General features: G+C 48.7%; 1 protein-coding gene across 3 annotated transcripts in view; it reads right to left on the bottom strand.

The window, feature by feature from the left end:
- Window positions 1-18,816, bottom strand: part of ALK (ALK receptor tyrosine kinase) — an 805,341-nt gene that overhangs the window by 13,229 nt on the left and 773,296 nt on the right. For all 3 annotated transcript variants that reach the window (XM_085019699.1, XM_085019698.1, XM_085019700.1), the window contains 6 exons: window positions 18,380-18,470; window positions 18,182-18,246; window positions 17,235-17,364; window positions 12,858-12,955; window positions 8,860-8,952; window positions 6,593-6,694 (listed from right to left, as the gene is read on the bottom strand). In XM_085019699.1, the coding sequence (XP_084875825.1) occupies window positions 6,593-6,694; window positions 8,860-8,952; window positions 12,858-12,955; window positions 17,235-17,364; window positions 18,182-18,246; window positions 18,380-18,470 (579 nt within the window). The remainder of the gene's footprint in view (window positions 1-6,592; window positions 6,695-8,859; window positions 8,953-12,857; window positions 12,956-17,234; window positions 17,365-18,181; window positions 18,247-18,379; window positions 18,471-18,816) is intronic.

Raw genomic sequence — 18,816 nt, 5'->3', positions numbered from 1 at the left:
ATGTCCTCCATTGTCACCATGAGGTCTGGCCCCTCTCATCTCGTATCTAGAAATGAGCAGTATTCTCCTAACTAGCTTCCCGCCTTCACCTGCTCCAACTCCAGTCTATTTTCAATGGCAGCCAGCATGATTTTTTTTTTTCTTTTTCTTTTTAGGGCCACACCTGTGGCATATGGAGGTTCCCAGGCTAGGGGTTGAATCAGAGCTGCAGCTGCCGGCCTAGACCACAGCCACAGAAATGTGGGATCTGAGCCGTGTCTGTGACCTATACCACAGCTCACGGCAACACCAGATCCTTAACCCACTGAACAAGGCCAGGGATCGAACCCGCATCCTCATGGATACAAGTTGGGTTACACTGAGCCACAATGGGAACTCCCAGAGTGATTTTTAAAAAAGATTGTGTTACACTCTGGCTTCCCACCGTCAGGGGCATCCTGCTGTGCTCTGAATAAAATCCGTATCCCTAACGTGGGCCCCAAGGCCCTCCATGTCCGCCCCCTGCTGCCCCGTCCCTCTCAAGCACCACTGGCCCCTCCGTGCACCAGCTCCAGCTATGAAAACTTGTTTTCATTCCTTAAACAAGTGCCTTTTGTTGCCTCTTAGTGGCTTTTTACACTTGACGTTCCCTAGGCCTGGAAAGCTCTCCGATCTTTCCATGGTGTGCCTTTCTGCCATTCAGGTGCTGGAATGTTGCCTCCTCCAGGGAGCCTTCCCCCATCACCTGTGCTAAAAGAGCCACCCTCCTCGTCCCCAAGCCCAACACTCTTCATTCTCTTGCTTTTGTTTTGTTTTGTTTTGTTTTGTTTTGTAGCCCTTATCAGTATCTGAAGTCACATAATTTGTTTCTTTAAGCATTTTAAGGATGAAATAATCTAACCTTTAAAAAGGTAAATAAGGGAGTTCCGGTCGTGGCACTGCAGAAACAAATCCAACGTGTAACCATGAGGTTGCAGGTTCGATCTCTGGCCTCGCTAACGGGTTAAGGATCCGGTGTTGCTGTGAGCTGTGGTGTAGGTCACAGATGCGGCTCAGATCCTGCATTGGTGTGGCTGTGGTATAGGTTGGCAGCTGTAGCTCCTATCTGACCCCTAGCCTGGGAACCCATATGCAGTGGGTGCGACCCTAAAAAAATAAAATAAATAGGAGTTCCCATCATGGCTCAGTGGTTAACGAATCCGACTAGGAACCATGAGGTTGCAGGTTCGATCCCTGGCCTCATTCGGTGGGTTAAGGATCCAGCGTTGTCTTGAGCTGTGATGCAGGTCGCAGACATGGCTTGGATCTGGCATTGCTGTGGCTCTGGCGTAGGCTGGTGGCAACAGCTATGATTAGACCTCTAGCCTGGGAACCTCCATATGCCACGGGTGCGGCCCTAGAAAAGACAAAAAGACCAAAAAAATAAAACAGAAAAACATTAAAAAATAAATAAATAAATAAATAAAAGGGAAAGTAATATAATAGATATGTATGTATCTAGATGTTAATAATTGGCATTATTTGTGTCAATTCTCCCTCTCTTTTTAAAGAAAAAATATATACAGGAAAGTCTCCGCCTCTATCCCCTCCTCCTCCTTCCCTCCCCCCTCCAGGAGGTTAGCTTAGGATTTAGCCTTCCCACGTGTGTTTTCATGTTTCATAACATGTGAAAGCATAAACAATAGAATCTCTATTACAGACCTACTTTTTGTATTATAAAATTCTACATTAATGATATCCCATCCTTTTCTGGAATTTGCCTTTTTCCCACTAAACATTGTTTCGAGATGAATCCATGGTGATACCTGTAGGTTTAGTGTGTTCTTTTACATTGTGGAATCATCTTCCATGATAGAAATAAGCCATAGTTTTATTTTTCCATCTTCCACTTGAGGGCTAGGCTGTTTTTGCTTTTTCTTTATGGTAACCCATGTTGCAAATGAACATCCCGCCCAAGTCAATTTGCATCAACCTCTCTCTGCTGTAGACACTTGGATTGCTGATGCTATGCATGTGTGAGAACAGTTAACTAATTACCGAAATTACTCTCTGTATCTGGAGAGGGTAGGTGGGTGGTACTCCGCCTTTGGTGCACTTGGAATCACCTGGAGGACCTGCTGAGACAGACTGCAGGGCACTATCCCTAGAGTTTCTTCTTCATCAGGCCTGAGGTAAGGGCTGAGGATTTGCCTAACAAGTTCCCAGGTGATGCTGATGCTGCTGATCCAAGGACCACCGTTGAGACACACGGGGTTTGGGTAAGTGGCTTCAAACTGCAAAGGCTCTTGCTTATATTATCAAACATGGGTCTGATCACTGTGGCTCCGTCATCTTCCAATGCTATTTCAATGCAAGGTTTTCAGAATTTGGAGGACTTTTTCCATTGTCTTCTTGGTTTCCTGTGTTGCTGTTGAGAAATTCAATTCTGTTTGGATTCCCTATCTCTGATCATATTTTACTAGGATTTTATTTGTCTTCTTGGAAACTTGTAGCATCTTAACCACCCCTGATCTGAAATTTCATGATGATGTGCCCTTGTGTGGCTCTTTTTGTCCACAGTGCTTGGCACCTGTGAGAATGCTTTCATTCTGGAAACAGTGTCCTTCTGGGGAATCTTCTTGAATTATTTCTTTGCAATTTCTATTCCCTTCATTTCCTTGGTTCATTATTTCTGGGACTCCTGGTTGTCAGCTAATTGGGTCTAATGGTCTAATTCTTTTAATTGTCTTTTCTTTCTTATATATCCCATCCATTTATAGTTGTTTTATTTTCTAGAAGATTTGTTCAACTCTGTCTTCCAATTTTTCTATCTTCTATCATTAAAAAAACCCTTTATTTTCTTAAGAATAATTTCAGATTGCAAAGAAAGTATTAGGATAATTGGAGTTCCCACTGTGGTGCAGCAGAAACAAATCCGACTGGTATCCATGAGGATGTGGGTTCAATCCCTGGCCTCCTTTGGTGGGTTAAGAATCTGAGGTTGCCATGAGCTGTGGTGTAGATCGCAGATGCAGCTCGATCTGCCATTGCTGTGGCTGTGGCATAGGCTGGCAGCTATAGCTCCGATTCGACCCCTAGAGCCTGGGAACTTCCATACACCAGAAGTTCTGTACGCAGCCCTTAAAAGAGCAAAAAAAAAAAAAAGTAATGCAAAAAGTTCCCACATACCCCACACTCAGTTCCCTCTGTTTTTAGCATGCTACATTAGTGTGGTTCATTTTGTTACATTAGCATGACACTTGTTACAATTAATGAGCCAATATTAAAGCATTATTATTAACCAAAGCCCATAGTTGATTCAGATTTTCATAGTTTTTGCTGCATTTCCTTTTCCTGTTCCAGGACCCCATTAGAATAGCCCATTATATTTAGTTGTCATGTTTCCTTAGGCTACTCTTGACTTTGGCAACTTCTCAGACTTTCCTTGCTTTTGATGACCTTGACAGTTTCTTGAAGGATTTTGTAGAATGTCAAGTCAATTTGGGATTTGTCTACCTTTCTGATGATTAGACTGGCGTTATTGGGTTTTGGGAGAAAGACCGCAGAGGTTAACTGCCATTTCATCACATCATATCAAGGTAAATGCTATCAACATGATCCATCACTGCTGACGCTGACCTTGCTTGCCTGGCTGAGGGAGTGTTTGCCAAGTTTCTTTCTTCCCCCTGCTTCCCCGTCCCTGTGCTCTTTGAAAGGATGCTGCTGTGGACAGCACACACAGGCATCAGGGAACAAATGCTCCATCTCCTTGGGGGCTCTGTCGCCGTATTTTTATATCCAGGAACTTTGTCCCTAAAAACATTATTTTTAAATAATCTTTTGTCTTTAGATTATAGTTATAATAATTTTTTTTTTGGTCTTTTTGCCATTTCTTGGGCCGCTCCCGCGGCATATGGAGATTCCCAGGCTAGGGGTCTAATCAGAGCTGTAGTTGCCAGCCTACACCAGAGCCACAGCAATGTGGGATCCGAGTCGCATCTGCAACCTACACCACAGCTCACGGCAACGCCGGATCGTTAACCCACTGAGCAAGGGCAGGGACCGAACCCGCAACCTCATGGTTCCTAGTCGGATTCGTTAACCACTGCGCCACGACGGGAACTCCTATAGTCGCAATAATTTAACTTTCTGAGGATATTGTTTTTAAAAGTTCTCCTAAGCCTTCTGCATTCTTCTTCCTCTAAGTTCCTTGGTATACATTCGTTTAGGTTGGCATCTTTTCTCAAACATTTGTGGACTCTCAGTTGTCTGTTTACATCTTAAGATTAGGATGTGACAAAGATGATAGGAAGCTCTCTGGAGATGAGGCTTGTCAGCTGATGGGCACTTGGCTTGCCTCGTTCCCGAGGTGCATCTGTCTCCTGGCTGCTGTAACGAGCTGCCACCAACAACAGAAGTTTATCCTCTCACAGCTCTGAAGGCCAGATGTCTGAAGTCAGCATCGTGCGCTGAAAGCAAGGTGTGCACAGAGCCACGCTGCCTCCAGAGGCTCTAGGGGAGAACCCGGTCCTTGTCTCTTCTGGCTTCTGGGGGCTGCTGGAATTCCTTGACTTGTGGCCACATCTCTTTAACCTCCGCCTCTGTGTTCACACTGCCTCCTCCTCTGTGCGGGTTGGAGACCTCCCTCTCGTGAGGACCCCTGTGATGGCATTTAGGGGTCCACCCAATAATCCAGGGTACCTGTCCCGCCTCAAGAGCGTCAACTTCATCACATCTGCCGATTCTCTTTCCTCAAAGGGAACAATGACAGGTTTCTGGGATGAGGGCCTGATACCTTCGGGTGGCCATTATTCAGCCGTCCGGCACTTGCAGTATCTGACGTTTTTCTCTTCATTGGTCAGTTTCTCCAGGGAAGAACCTTCTGATCTCCTCTTGCTCAGTGCCATGCTCTTGGCACTGAGGGGAGGGAGGGGCGTACACCTTTAAGTGGGTAGGTTTGAAAATATATCTCCCTGCTTGTAGCAGAGAAGTCACTCTCAGGGATGTCTGATGTCCTCAAGACCAGAACGACCCTCTTCCGAGAGGGAACCCCCAGCCTTGTGTGATGGTCGGGGAGGGCCAGGGGTGAGGGAATGGACCAAAGGAAGACGCTACCTTTTAAACAGACCTGTAACTCATTTTCCTCTCTGCTGCATCTCTGCACCTTGCATTCCTTTCCGGGGCTCCTGATCAGGCAGAATGAAGCAGGCTGCTTCCAGGTGGACCTAGAGATCAACTTTCTAGTCTCCAAGTAAGGGGCCAATGTCCATAAACTTTCCAGTTTCCAAAATGTTGTCATTGTTGTTATCTTTGTCCTTGTGGATTTTTATGCAACTAAAAAGACTCCCATGGGGTTCCCGTCATGGTTCAGTGGTGATGAACCTGACTAGTATCCATCAGGATGCGGGTTCGACCCTTGGCCTCGCTCCGTGGGTTAAGGATCTGGCGTTGCTGTGGCTGTGGTGTAGGCTGGCAGCTATAGCCCCAATTTGACCCCTAGCCTGTGGGTATGCTGTGGGTGCGGCCCTAAAAAGACAGAAAAAAAAAAAAAGATCCCCATGTTTGTGTCTAGGTGTGCGTGCGTGTGTGTATTTGTGTATTTTGGGAGTGAGTACAGGTTCAATCTGCCATTTAAAATTATGTGTTGCTCTTACAGGAACTATCTAAAGCAGTATGGAGAGTCCTCAAAAAATTAAAAATAGAACTACTTTAAGATCTAGCAACCCCACTTTGGGATATATATCCAAAGGAAATCCAGTATCTTGAAGAAGTATCTGCATTCTCAAGGTCACTGCAGCATTGTTCACAATAGCCAGCCAAGATATGGAAACAACCTAAATATCAATTGGTGAATAAATGGACAAAGAAAATGTGGTGTGCAGGTATACAAAGGAATATTATTCAGCCTTAAACAAGAAAGAAATTTGCCATTTGTAACAACAGGGATGAACATGGGGGCAGTATGCGAAGTGAAATAAGTCAGACACAGAAAGACGACCACTGCATGACCTCACTTACAAGCAGAATGACAGAGACGAGCAAAACAGGGTTTGCCAGAGCCAGGGGAGGGGGAGATGGGGAGATGCCGGACAAGGAGCACAAAGCCTCAGTTATGTGGGATGACTGAGTTCTTGAGACCTAACAGACTCTGTTTCCCCAAAATAGGTTTAGCTATAGAAGGGGTCTCTCATCGCCACCATCACCACGGCACAGTTGTGCTAATATCTTTTTCTCCTTTATTCTGTTAATGTGGAGAATTTTATTGTCCATTGTTTCTAATCTTAATGTATTTCTAGAATAAATCCACCTTTGTTATCATGCTAAAAAAATTTACACATGGCTCTCAATGCTTGGTCCCCCAGCCGGCAACCTGGGAACTTGTTAGAAATGCGACTTCTTAGGAACCCCAGACCTTCTGAATCCTGAGCTCTCAGGGTGGGTCCAGTGTCAGACCAGGCCTTTCTGGTGATTCTGATGCTCTGCTGAGACAGGCCAGCGTCAGAGAGCCCTGCTGTAGTGGTATGTGGATTCTTCTTCTTTCACGTTTCCCCACGATGAGCGGGTAATTATCTGGCCCATCGGCTCTACCTTAAAGCCTCCGTGAGGCCAGGAGGAGGGTAGCAGAGAGACTCACCACGTGTCTGTTTTAGAAGTAAATATTCCCTCCATGAAGGCCTCCGGGGGCATCCATTTGACCGGCAGCATCGCACAGCCTCCCTTTCGGTAGTAGCTCGCTCTGCGGGGAGAAGAGAAACCAGACTTGGTTCCAGAGGCAGCTCTGAGTGCAGCTCTGCCAGATCCGTTGAGAGAGTGGCAACAGCAAGGTCTACCCATTAATGGGCCAAAATTGATGAGGGGCTCTTGCGATTCCCGAGGAGGGCAGGGGGCACAGATCATTTTACTAACTACCTTAGTGTCATTTCATAGGAGATAAAACAGCCTGCCGGAGGCATGAAAGAAAACATCTAGGCAATGACTAAAATACCCACTCGCAGACGGTTAAAGATTTCCCTGATGGGTTTTGTTTATTACGATGCACAGTGAATAACACTACTCCAGCCTTATAAGCACTGACATTCCTGATGATACACAGGAAGGTGAGAGCCAAAATGGGAGAACTGAGAGCAGGGCTGGTGTCTTACTCTGGATCCTCCCTGGCACTCACACGGCATCTAATTCAATACAGGCGCTCAAAGAATTCTCTAGGCAGCTGGTGGAAGCTGCCTCCCATGCATATGCACAGCCTCAAGGAGCAAGGAGGACTGGGCTGGAGCTGGCTTCGGAGGCATGAGGTTACCTACCAGTTTTTGTCAGTGATATCATCAGTGCAACTCACTGATAAAAAACAAACAAACAAACGAATGCATCAATCCGTACCTCCGAAGCCAGCTCCACCCCAGCCCCGTGTTTCTGCCGGGTATGTTAGGGGAGGCAGCTCCCCAGCCGCTGCCTAGATTAACTAATTACTTCAATTAACATGAACTTCGTATTCAGTATGTGGCAGGTCCTCTGCCATGTGCTGAGGACATAAATAAGTCATAGTCTCTCTCTTCCGAGGATACGGTTTAATGGAAAAACAGACATAATCAACTGCAGTAAGAACAACCCACATGATGACGTAGGCAAGTACAAGCCTCGGGGACCAGTGAAGAGTGGATTTGTTCCACCCGAGGGGGGGTAAAGTATGGGAAAAATTTCACGAGGGGCACTGATGGCTCTTCCTCATACGTGGCACTGCATGGAGCCTGTGGGAATTGGGGGGCTGTGGGGAACTTAGGGTGGCGAAGACTGGAGTCGAGATCTGTCAGCGCTGCGGATGGAGAGGAAGGGCCCGATCCCCGAGGACTGGGTGTCCGTCACGCTGCTACATTTGTGTCTTACACCACAGGCTCCCCCCTGGGTGCTCCCAGGCTGGGGAGGGGCAGGCGTGACACACGCTGAGACTCTGGGTAGTAAGAGACGGGGACGGGGACCACTAGCAGGGTAATGTGATGGATGCCACTGGTAGGTGACGGCTGCTGAAGACTTTGCTAGCTCGTAATTTTCCGTGTGCAGCTACCCTGCTGATATAGGATGCCATCAGCGTTCGAACCCCATGGAGACTGTTAGCGGTTCTCTGGGAAGCCTGGAGGGTCTCCCTTATTCTCCAAAGAGCGAAGGGTCTCCATGGCCATCCCGCCTCCCTCTCCCCCCCGGATTAGGAAAGTTGTGATTAGTGACCATGCGAGGGAGTGACTTGCTCAGCTCATGAAGTGAGTCACTGTTGTACATAATTAGATAAAGAAGAGACTGGGGGTTGGGAGGAGTGGGATAAAGCACAATAGAAGTGGTGTTTTGTTTTTTTTTTTAATTTAAACATTCATTTTATTTTATTTTTGATGTAGCCTTGAGAATATGATAGGGGAAAAGAAATGAAGCTGAGCTAAATACCAGTGGGCTTTGGACCCCAGTCCCAGGTCCCCTGGCAGGGAAAAGAAAAGCAGTGAGCTGGATCCAGCTTCCTGCATGTTCTAAGGCGCTCTTTCCAGGGGTGATGCAAGCCAGATATGCTAAGAATTCCTCCTGCGTATTGAGGAGAGGGGTTCAATAAGTTAAAGCTGACTTAGAAACTTTTTCCATATCATGCGTCCAGGCTATTCTGCGTCTCACAACAGGCTAGGATTAAAGAGTTGGAACCAGAAAGACAATTGAAGTATCCACTTAGGGTCAATTACTGCAGGCAGCATTATCCTAGGGTCACCCTTCAGGCGTGAGCAATAATTAAGGTTTGCCATGTCCTGTAAAGGAACTCAAAGACCTTTTAGGTGGCACGTGGACAGGGCACAAGCAGCTGCGTCCTGCTCTCTTGGGGCACCAAGTTGAGGAGGTGAGCTCCGATGGCTGAGGGCAGCCTGCACTCACCGGTAGATGTCGCGGGCCATCCCGAAGTCTCCAATCTTGGCCACTCTGCCAGGGCCTGGACAGGTCAAGAGGCAGTTCCTGGCAGCAATGTCCCTGGGGAGAAGACAGGGAGCAAGTGCATTTCCTCATCGTATTCCTGAGTGTCATGGTCACCACAAGGATTTCCACCTCCGATCTGAAGTTCAAAGAGGTCCCCCCTCTGCCTCATAGTTCCCTTCCTGCCTTATACTTCAGTACGAAGGAAAGAGCTCTAGCAATTCTAGGTCTCAGCACTAACAGGGAAATGGAAAAGGATTAGGGGAGATGACTGAAAATATTTAGTGGGATAATAATAATGAAAATAACTCTAATGGGAACTAGAAAATTGATTGGCCTGTTAGTATGTGCTTAAGCCTCGTTCCAAACGCTGCCTACCTAATTCTCACCACAACTCTGTGAGACACAAGGGGCTATTATTATCCTTATTTTATTAAAAAACTTAAACTAACACAAGACAATAGAGGCGCATAAGAAATGCGTTTGGCCCTGGGCTTTTGCTTGGTACAGACTCCTGGGTGGTTTCTGCCAGGTGGTTCTGGAACAGCAAGATTTCCATGATCAGATTCAAGTAGGTCAAGGTATTCCTAAATATTTCCAGTTTTGGGTTTTTTGTTTGTTTGTTTTCGTTTTTGGCCATCCCAAAGCATCTCGCATTCTTGGGCCAGGGATCAGATCCAAGCTGCAATTGTGACCTACACTGCAGCTGCAGCAACGCTGGATCCTAAACCCACTGTACTGGGCTGGGGATCGAACCTGTGTCCCAGGGCTGCAGAGATGCTGCCCTTCCTATTTCGCCACAGCAAGATCTCCTCTAGTTTTAATTTTCAATAAGTCTTTATGGTCTTTATACCTACGATTTTATTTACAGCCTTTGCTGAGTAAGCTGTGAGCATCATTCTATGTGGCTGAAGAATCACTTCTTTCTAGCTGTTGTCTTTTCTTCTGAGTTGTTATACACCAGATGGCCTAGTCTCCTGTAGCATGCCTGTAAGGCTGATCAGAAGCTTTCCAAGACGCATCAGCTTCTACTCACTGACTGCTAACCCATTCTTGACATGCATGTGGGAATTAAGGATGCAGCTACAGGAGTCTGGAATGAGTTTCTAATAATATTAAAGTCCTGGAAAGAAAAAAAAAGTACTTCTTGGGGGGGATAGGTGGTGTTTTCATATTTTCAACTGGTTTCACAAAGGACCTGGTCTTTGGCTGAGAAAGAAGGACATGAAAAATAAACAACTGTATAGCATTAAAAAATAGGATCTGGATAGGGAATCCTGGCTCTGGACACCAGAACAACGGGTCAGGGTGGGAGATGGATGCTGTTAATGCCGCTGCCCTGATCCAGGAGGTTTAAGTTGAATTTTGAGGAGCGACGGTGCATAAGATGCCCTAATAAAACCATAAAAGCATTACATATATGACATTAAGAAGAAGAAAAATAGTAGGATATATAGCCATTGCTTCTCAAGAGAAATATAGTGAAGTAGACCAGGAACAATATTTATGGCTCCAGAACGGTCTTTCCGCCGATGTGCACGGAATGGTTGCTTAGAAAAGTGATCTTGAATTTAATGGCAAGGAAGTAAATGTAATATCATAGAACACACCAAGAATTGGTAAAATGACACATTTTTCTTGAAGCGGCAATAAACCATGTCCAAAGGAAACAGAGCTAATAGAAAAATGGGCGCGTGTGGGTCTGGTGAGGGAGTCCCGCTCAGCATTCAGGACGTGTGCTGATGCTGGGGAGGGGAGGCTATTGAGGGACACCTGTTGTGGTGTGAGCCACAGTCCTCCAAGCCGGTCAGAAGGTGTGAAAAATGTGTTCCTAAAGCCAATTAGCCCACAAGCAAAGCTTTGCTGGAGATGGACCCTTTCTGCTAATCGTCGCCTTTTACTTCTTTTTTTTTTTTTTTTTTTGTCTTTTTGCTATTTCTTGGGCCACTCCCGCAGCATATGGAGGTTCCCAGGTTAGGGCTGGAATCGGAGCTGTAGCCACTAGCCTACGCCAGAGCCACAGGAACACAGGATCCGAGCCACATCTGTGACCTACACCACAGCTCACGGCAACACTGGATCGTTAACCCACTGAGCAAGCGCAGGGACTGAACCCGAAACCTCATGGTTCCTAGTCGGATTCGTTAACCACTGTGCCACGACGGGAACTCCGCCTTTTACTTCTTAAGCAGACCATCTGGCACATTCATTTCCCGAAAAAGAGAAAAGGAGCAACAAACTATTACTTGGGATCTTATTCTGACCTTCAGTAACTATTTACAGACACAGAAGTGATAGGAATCTTAAGAGAATGTGCTCCTGTTCCCCTACTATCTGCAATAACAGAGCACTGGATGTAGGCAAAGGCGTATCATGCCTTCTAGGAGAGCGGATTTCAAAACATCAGAGGAAAGATGGAGACCGATCTTCCATCAGATAACCCGGATGCTCGGTGACGATCGTGGGGTGGAGAGGAAAGCGCAGAAACCACCTCAGTGAGAAGTGAAGGCAGTGATCCGAAGTCACCAAAGTGATGGCACAGGTTCTGGGATGAGCCCAGACTTATAGGACGTAGACCAAAGATGGGGGGATGGTTGTAGCCAAGGACTAATTCCAAAAAGAGCACAACCTTGTCATGACGGAGCAACAGCAAAGCCCAGAGCCGAGCCTTATGGAAAGTTCTGGACACAAGAATAAGGGGCAAGAACAGCAATGGCAGGGCTGACCATGAGGAGAGACGGTAGCCTTGGACGAGAACCTAAAGGATGGGTCCCGGCTTCTCCTTCACTTCTGTTATTTCTCTTGAGCACAGTGACCTGTGAGCTGGAAGGGTGGGAATCAAGAGGAAGAGCTGAAGACCGGACTGATGCAGTGACAGTCATAGGATGAGCCAATGTGTTTCTCGCCTTGTTTTAAATGTCTTTGGGAGGCCAGGCTGGTGTATTTCCTGATCTTTATCGTCCCCATTTTTATTAGGGGCGAGAGTATAGTTTGTTATCTACCTGCTTCTTCATTTCTAAGCTCATACAGCTTCTCTCATTTTCTGTGATATTTACATATTTTAATTAAGAGGAACATATACTCTTTGATGGCTTAATAAATGCTTGTTAGTTCACCAGGTTGCTATTTACCACATTAGAAGCAAATTGTGAGGAAGAGCTCTGTGAAGAGCCTAACAGTCTATTTGACTTTCCAGATTTCAGAACCACGCTGTCCGCGGAGAAAGTTGTCAACAGGCACATGGAAAGAAATACGGGGGATTTCTTGTCTACAGCAGTACACGTGGACTTGATGTTCCAGTCCAAATGCCGCTTAAACACAAGGATTGTATAGTACAGAAGCAAGGAAGTACAGAATAATCATTATTTGTCATTTCAGAGTATTTTAGAAAAAAATCATTGCCCAATAAACACTTATTGATGTTGTTGTTGTTGCTGTTTTTGGCCATGCGAGCAGCGTGGGGAAGTTCCTGGGCCAGGGATCGAACCCACACCATAGCAGTGACAACACCAGCTCCTTAACCAGCTGAGCCACCAGGGAACTCCCCCATAAACATTTATGGCGCTCCACTCGATGCCAGGGACATGACGATGAATAAAACTTGCCTTCAAATTACCCCTAGTCAGATATGTAAAAATATAGATTCTTGAACTTCCCTCAGGGAGCCCAGATTGCTAGATAGGGAAATGTTAACGTGATCTAGGACTTGAAGGTTCCACTGCAAGACAAAGGCAGGAGTCCCGGCAGCTCATCCGGGTCTCCGGCGTTGGTATGGATGTCTCAGGATACCCACTTTCCATATGGGCCAGATGAAGCCCCGAGTGAGTAAGCATCACCTTAAAGAGGAATGAATGAAGGGGAGCCATCCAAACAGCTCTGGAGAGAGACCTATGGGTCTGGGCCCCGGAGCCCTGGAGGGAGGCTACAGAAGGCAAAGGAAAAGCAAGGTCACTTAGACTCACCGGTGGATGAAATGATTTTCCTCTAAATACTGACAGCCACAGGCAATGTCCCGAGCCACGTGCAGGAGGTCCAGCATGGCCAGCGAGGAGGGCTGACTCTGTGGGAGATAGAAGTTATCCGCTGATAGAAGGGCAGGGGGCGAGAAGAGCTGGGACACTGGCTTCCTGTGCTTGCCCCAAGCCCAGATACAGGCATGCCACCTCTGTGGCCTCAGCCCTGGCTGCATATTCCAAATCAACCGGTGGCTTTAAACAAATGCAGATGCCTGAACCTCAACCCAGACAGACCAAAGACTCCATCCCTGCAGCCTTTGTAGGGTCCCAGCTCCCAGGGGAGTATAACATGCAGCCCAGCCGAGAGCCCCAAACCGCAGGACCCAGGACGAGAACCCCAAACCGCAGGACCCAGGATGAGAGCCCCAAACCACAAGGCCCAGGACGGGGCAGACCGGCTTCCCCTTTGCATTTATTCTGCCCATTCTTCCAGCTCAATCGTCATAAATATTTGAACTCCCTAAACATCTAAAAAAGCCTGTAAGGAAATCAAGGGGGATTGTGTTTTAAAAATTCTCCATTTAAATGTTCAAAAATATTTTAAAAATCTATTTTTTTTTTTCAAGAAGACCCAGACCTGAAGCGGATTGAAAAAGGAAAGCTTCCAGAACATGCTGGGGAGTGGAAGAGCCATCTGAGGCTTTTCGGTGTGAAGTCTCTTTTGTGCCAAAGGAACTGTCACCCTACCTCTGGGACGCAGCTCGTCTCTGCTCCCCTGGCCTCCTGGGTTGAGGGCTGGGCTGTCTTTTCCAAGGGCTACCTTCTTGGTAGCTTTTTAATTCCTAAACCCCCCTAATCTGCAGCAGCACGTTGTCATGTGATGTCATATTCACTGTGCCCTTCTGTGCTAATTTTACTATGTCCCCATGCTACCTTCGAGGCCCCCAAGGCAGGGCCTTCAGGGTCCGTGTCCACGGCCTCTAGCAAGAAGCTTAGTGACCGCCCTGGCTTAGTGAACAGTGGGGGCCGGGGGATGGTTTATCAGTTGCTTACACCTCAACTTGGCTTTACGCAGATGCTGGCTGGGGATTTTCTCTGCCACAGACCAGGGCCTCCCCCGGGCTCCCTGGAGCAATAGAGCAGGTCTAGGGGAGGCGGGGAGGAGTCGTGCTCATTTAGGACACGCTTCAGTTGCAGGGTAGACGACTCTGAGAGGGGAATAGTCTCTGCCTAGGGAACATCAGGCAGTGCCTGACATGCAACAGAGCAAGTCCAAGTACACGATCTCCTTTGAGGCAGCGTCCTGGGAGGTCAGTGGGAAAGAGAGGTTACCTCCATATTAAGGACGGGAAGGCTTAGGGCTCAGAGAGGTTAGGTGACTCACTCCAGGTCACACAGCTAACAGGGTGGAGTGGAAACTGCTCTGAGCTGGGCTTTAAAGATCTGGGGTGGGGTGGGCAGGGTTCTAGGAGTTAAAGTTGAGCTTCTCAGGACAGCGGGTCAAAGGAGGACTGGCCCATCCACGGATGTAGCGTGTGGTACCCAAGTGACTACAGATACAGCGCCCAGATGTTGTGAGACTTTCAGTGGTCCACTGAGCTGGGCTAGGCTGCATCCTGCTCATCTCTTACTGACTGGGTGACCTGGGGCTGATGCTTTGCCTTGGTCCAAGCCATAGCGTCCTCATCTGGGAAAGCAGCGTGACACCAGATTGTTACAAGGACCCACAAAAAGAGGCACAGGGTGCGTAACTGAGGGGGTCAGTCCGTGGAGGGCACGTGGGGGTCTCGGGAAATGGCTTGGTGTTTGGCTTCCCCTGGGACATTGTTAGGGTCAGAAGTACTGGGCACTGTGAGAGCCAGTCCCCATTTCCTGGGAGAAGGAAAAGTAATATATTTCCAGCAGAAATAGTCATTCATCACGCGATAGCATTAGAACTATCTTTTCTTTCTCCAGGCAAATGCTTTCTGTTCCTGCCAAAGAGGACCCAGTCCTGGCTTCCCCTGAGTCTCTTCCTGTCTTGGCCCCCAACACGCAGGATGCAGGGACCACTGCTGTCCCTGGGGTGCCACAGGGACTAAACTTTTCCAGGCATTAACCCACGGGCCAGGCTTATCTGGGCTCCTTGTCCTTGGCTGCTCAGAGCAAATTAATTGCTCCACTAATCAGTCTGCACAGAGGCAGAGAGTCAGTAACCCATGCGGTGTGTGTGTGTGTGTGTGTGTGTGTGGTATTGGTGTTGGGGGAGGTGTGGATGCAAAAACTGATACTTAAACTAGCAGTGCAGAGCAGACCATGTGCTCAATGCCTTTTGCACCCGTCCTGGGCAAAGAAGGAGTTGGAATCAGGGTTTTCCTCTCCCGATTTGCTACTGAAAGTGGCCCTTCCTTTGGCAACTGGACTTTCTTCAGACAGGTGTGGTTCTGGGTAGATCCTATCCAGACTCCGAGAGGGTTTTGTCCACTATTTCCCAAAGCTGGTTGTGGGATGGACTTTGAGCAAACAGGCATGGGAATTCCTGGGTTAAAAAGGTTTCTTTACGGCAGGATGTAGCCGAGCCTTTGCTCTACACCAGTGTGTACTGAGAATCAGTAAGAGGGGAGTCTGCATGGCTCTGAAATTTGCTTGAGCACAGAGTTCTCTGGAGCACGTGTGGGTATGCAGCACCTCAGGGTACTAGCGCTCCCTTCAGGGATGCTGTTTAGACCGATATCCTACTTGACAGGTGAGAAAACAGGTGCACTGAAGTGGAATGGTTTCTTTGCTCGCGGTTTCTGAGGGGCTATTTCCAAAGGCTAATGCAGATACTAATAAAAGAACAACACTGATATCTGTTCCTTCCTCAAGCAGCTTCTGCATTTAGAGATGAAAGGTCAGAGGACATGAGGGAGGAACTGTTGCATCAAGTGAAAAACAGAATAGGGATTTTTTTTTTTTTTTAAATTGATGGATGTGAACGTTAAGAGGGAGAGATGAAAGGAAGAAACAAAGAATACAGGCGGGGACCACAAAACATTAAAAGTGGCAAAAATCCATTCTGAAAAGTGATGAGACGTGAAGGGTGCTGGGCTCTCCTATTTCCTGGCTCCTGACGTGGCCAACAGGACATACTGGCATTTTGGAGCCAGCGCTGCTATTTGAAAAATCAGAGCCAGAGATGAAAACCTAAGCATGAGCTGTAATCAGAGGTTCTTACCTCTGCACTGTGACCCTGGTGTCTAAGGAGCCACCTGAGTCCTGAGATCTTCTCTAAAGCCAGTACCTACGGGACCACCAGGATCCAAAGAGGGACGGACACCACAGTGGTCAATCATCAGCATCCTTAATGAAGCGATCACTGACTCTTTCATGGCCTTTGTCATTATTGACTGAATCAAACGATACTAAAAGATAGCTACTATATTAAAGCCTCAAAAATCTGTTCAATAAATAGAGGGTTTGCAAAATTATTTTGACATTAAAAGATTCCTTTCTTCTTGAGGAGGTGGGGTCCTGGGACCAAATGATCCCAGGACTCCACCCATGAATTTCATCTGCACCCATGAATTCCATTTCCTGTTTGGCTCAGGCACCCCTTCTGTTCCTTGCATCGGCACATCTGTTATTACTTCGTGTCCGTACGACGTGATTTGAAGCCAGAGCCCCCTTAGATGCTCCCTGAGGCCTTCCATCCTGATGGTCTAGGGAGCCGCTGAGCCCCAGGGATGGCAGGAAGTGAGGACAGAGAGCCCGCTGGTTCTGAGTTCCCAGCTGGGTGCCTGCACCCAGCAGGGCACCAGGTAAGGCTGGAGAGACTCAGGGGCTTCCATCAAATGAATCGTGGGGACCTTAGGCCATAGAGAGCAGTGAGTTCTGCAGCAGCTGGGAGGCCCAGCTCTGCCTGTCCTCTCCTCAGTGTGAGTGTCTCTGCAGCCCTGATGTCCTCGGCTCTCTTTCTTGTCACCTGTAGTGTTAACTGGCATCAGCCCCCTTGTCACTGTAAGTCACGCTCCTCTCACAGTCAACCTGATCCTCACTCTACGAAGTTGGATTTTGTGGTTCTGAGAACGCGTGTGGGACGCACAGCAACCTCCTAACCCCGTCCCCGGCCAATGCGGCTCCAGACACATTCGCACACCTGGAAGGCTGGGACCTGACATTTTAAATCACTCCTGGGGGGCAGGTATCTCAGGAAGGACCAGCTCGCGGGGTTGGGGGTGTGTACGGGGCTGGAAGGATGACGGGGGTGCTACCAAAGCCTGGGGGCATGATTGGCAAGGAGAGCCGCAGAGTCAAGGGTTAAAGGGCCCACTGAGTATGCTGCTTCCCAGGCTGCCCGCTCTGGCTCCTTCCGCCCCTGCTTGGTCCTGGCACAGCTGCTGGGAAAGGCCAGTTCTCACTCACCGGGCGAGGGCGAGTCTCCCGGAGGAAGGACTTGAGGTCTCCTCCTGCCATGAGCTCCAGCAGGATAAATCGGGGCAGGGCTTGCAGACTCACCCCGATACAGCGCACGATGTTCTGGTGGTTGAATTTGCTGCAGAGCAGAAGGGATTAACCGAGGTTAACCGAGCTGGGTCTGGGGAAATCTTCGGTGGGCGAAGCTGGGTACAAAGTTCTATTTTCGGCAGCCCCATTAGGTAAATGCTTTTCTCTATAGACGGGAAGCAGGGGTCCCCGGCTGGGCCTAAGCTGCGGGGAATCTTGTCGCTGCGCAGCTGGAAGTGGCAGTGCTTGTTGGCGTGGGAGGATGCGGGGCAGGCGCTTGCGTAGAAGCTGGGGCGGGGGGAGAGGCGGGATCCAGGCTGGTGTGGGGATGGCTGGCTGGGCTTCACACTTGGGTTCTCGGAGGAAGCTGGAGGAGCTGCTCCCCAAAGGACTGTGGGAGACCTGCCCGGTCAGGAGAGGGCCACGGGATCCCACCGTGGGCTCCTCGCGGGGGCTCCAAGATTCAGGTTTTCTTGTTAATGAGATCCTAACAGGACAGGTGATCCTAACAGGGCCGAGAGCTCCAGGTGGGCGTCCCACAGAGAACTGAGAGACCGGGAGATGCCAAGTAGGGAGACGGAGTGATTTGGGTCCTTCTTCCATCTACTCTTGCATTTTCCAAGGTTATCAATCATCAGGTATAAATGATTGATTATTAATATAGTCAGAATTCGTGTCATTTAAAGCAGAAGCTCTCTGGGGGCTGCTCCACTCTGATAAGGTGTCCTAAGAAGGTGGGGGTCTCCTGCTGGAGAGGACAGGGCACGGTGGAGACAGCCCTGCTTCTCCTAGAGACATGCCTGTTGGAAACGTCTCATCCTCCTTACAGGACGGGGATGGTGGGGGGCGTCCCCCGGTGCCGTTACCTGATGATCAGGGCTTCCATGAGGAAATCCAGCTCGTCCTGCTCGGAACAAACCTCAGGCAGCGTCTGGGCACAGAAGGGAGGGGGAAGGGGAGGAGGCTGTGAGCCGCAGAAGGCTGGCGAAGGCTGGCAGCAGAGAGCCACGCTCGCTCACGGGGACTCTGGCCAAGGTCGGGCCCACCAGGGAGCCGGCTCTTACCTTTACGGCCACTTGCAGGGGGCTCGGGTCATTGGGCATTCCAGACACCTGACCTTCATACACCTCCCCAAACGCGCCATGGCCCAGACCCCTGTGCAAAGGAGAGGGCGAGATGAGGCGGGGGAAGGGGTGGTGAGAAGGCGGCTGGGGCACATTTGGTGGACACCCACAACAGGCAGGAGGTCACGCACACCCTCTAGAGTGAAGCCCTCAATCTGGCTTTGCTCTGCAGTCCTGGCCTCTGCTGCTTTAGCTGCAAGAAAAGCTTCCAACCCGGGATCCATGACACTGGCTGGAATCCATGATTCCTGCAGTGAATACTTCCTGGGTCTCTGATATTTGTTAGGGACACGGAAATGAGTAAGACGCGGCCCCGCCAAGGAGGGTCCTGATCCCTGGAACAGGGACAGGCAGCTGGCAGTCACTTTCAGTGATGG

The sequence above is a fragment of the Sus scrofa genome, chromosome 3 (assembly GCF_054392235.1).
Source record: "Sus scrofa isolate SSC_HxYL_T2T_F1_AM1 chromosome 3, Sscrofa_HxYL_maternal_Yorkshire_Landrace_v2.0, whole genome shotgun sequence".
Lineage (NCBI taxonomy): Eukaryota > Metazoa > Chordata > Mammalia > Artiodactyla > Suidae > Sus > Sus scrofa.
This window is presented reverse-complemented; position numbering and strand designations above follow the sequence as displayed.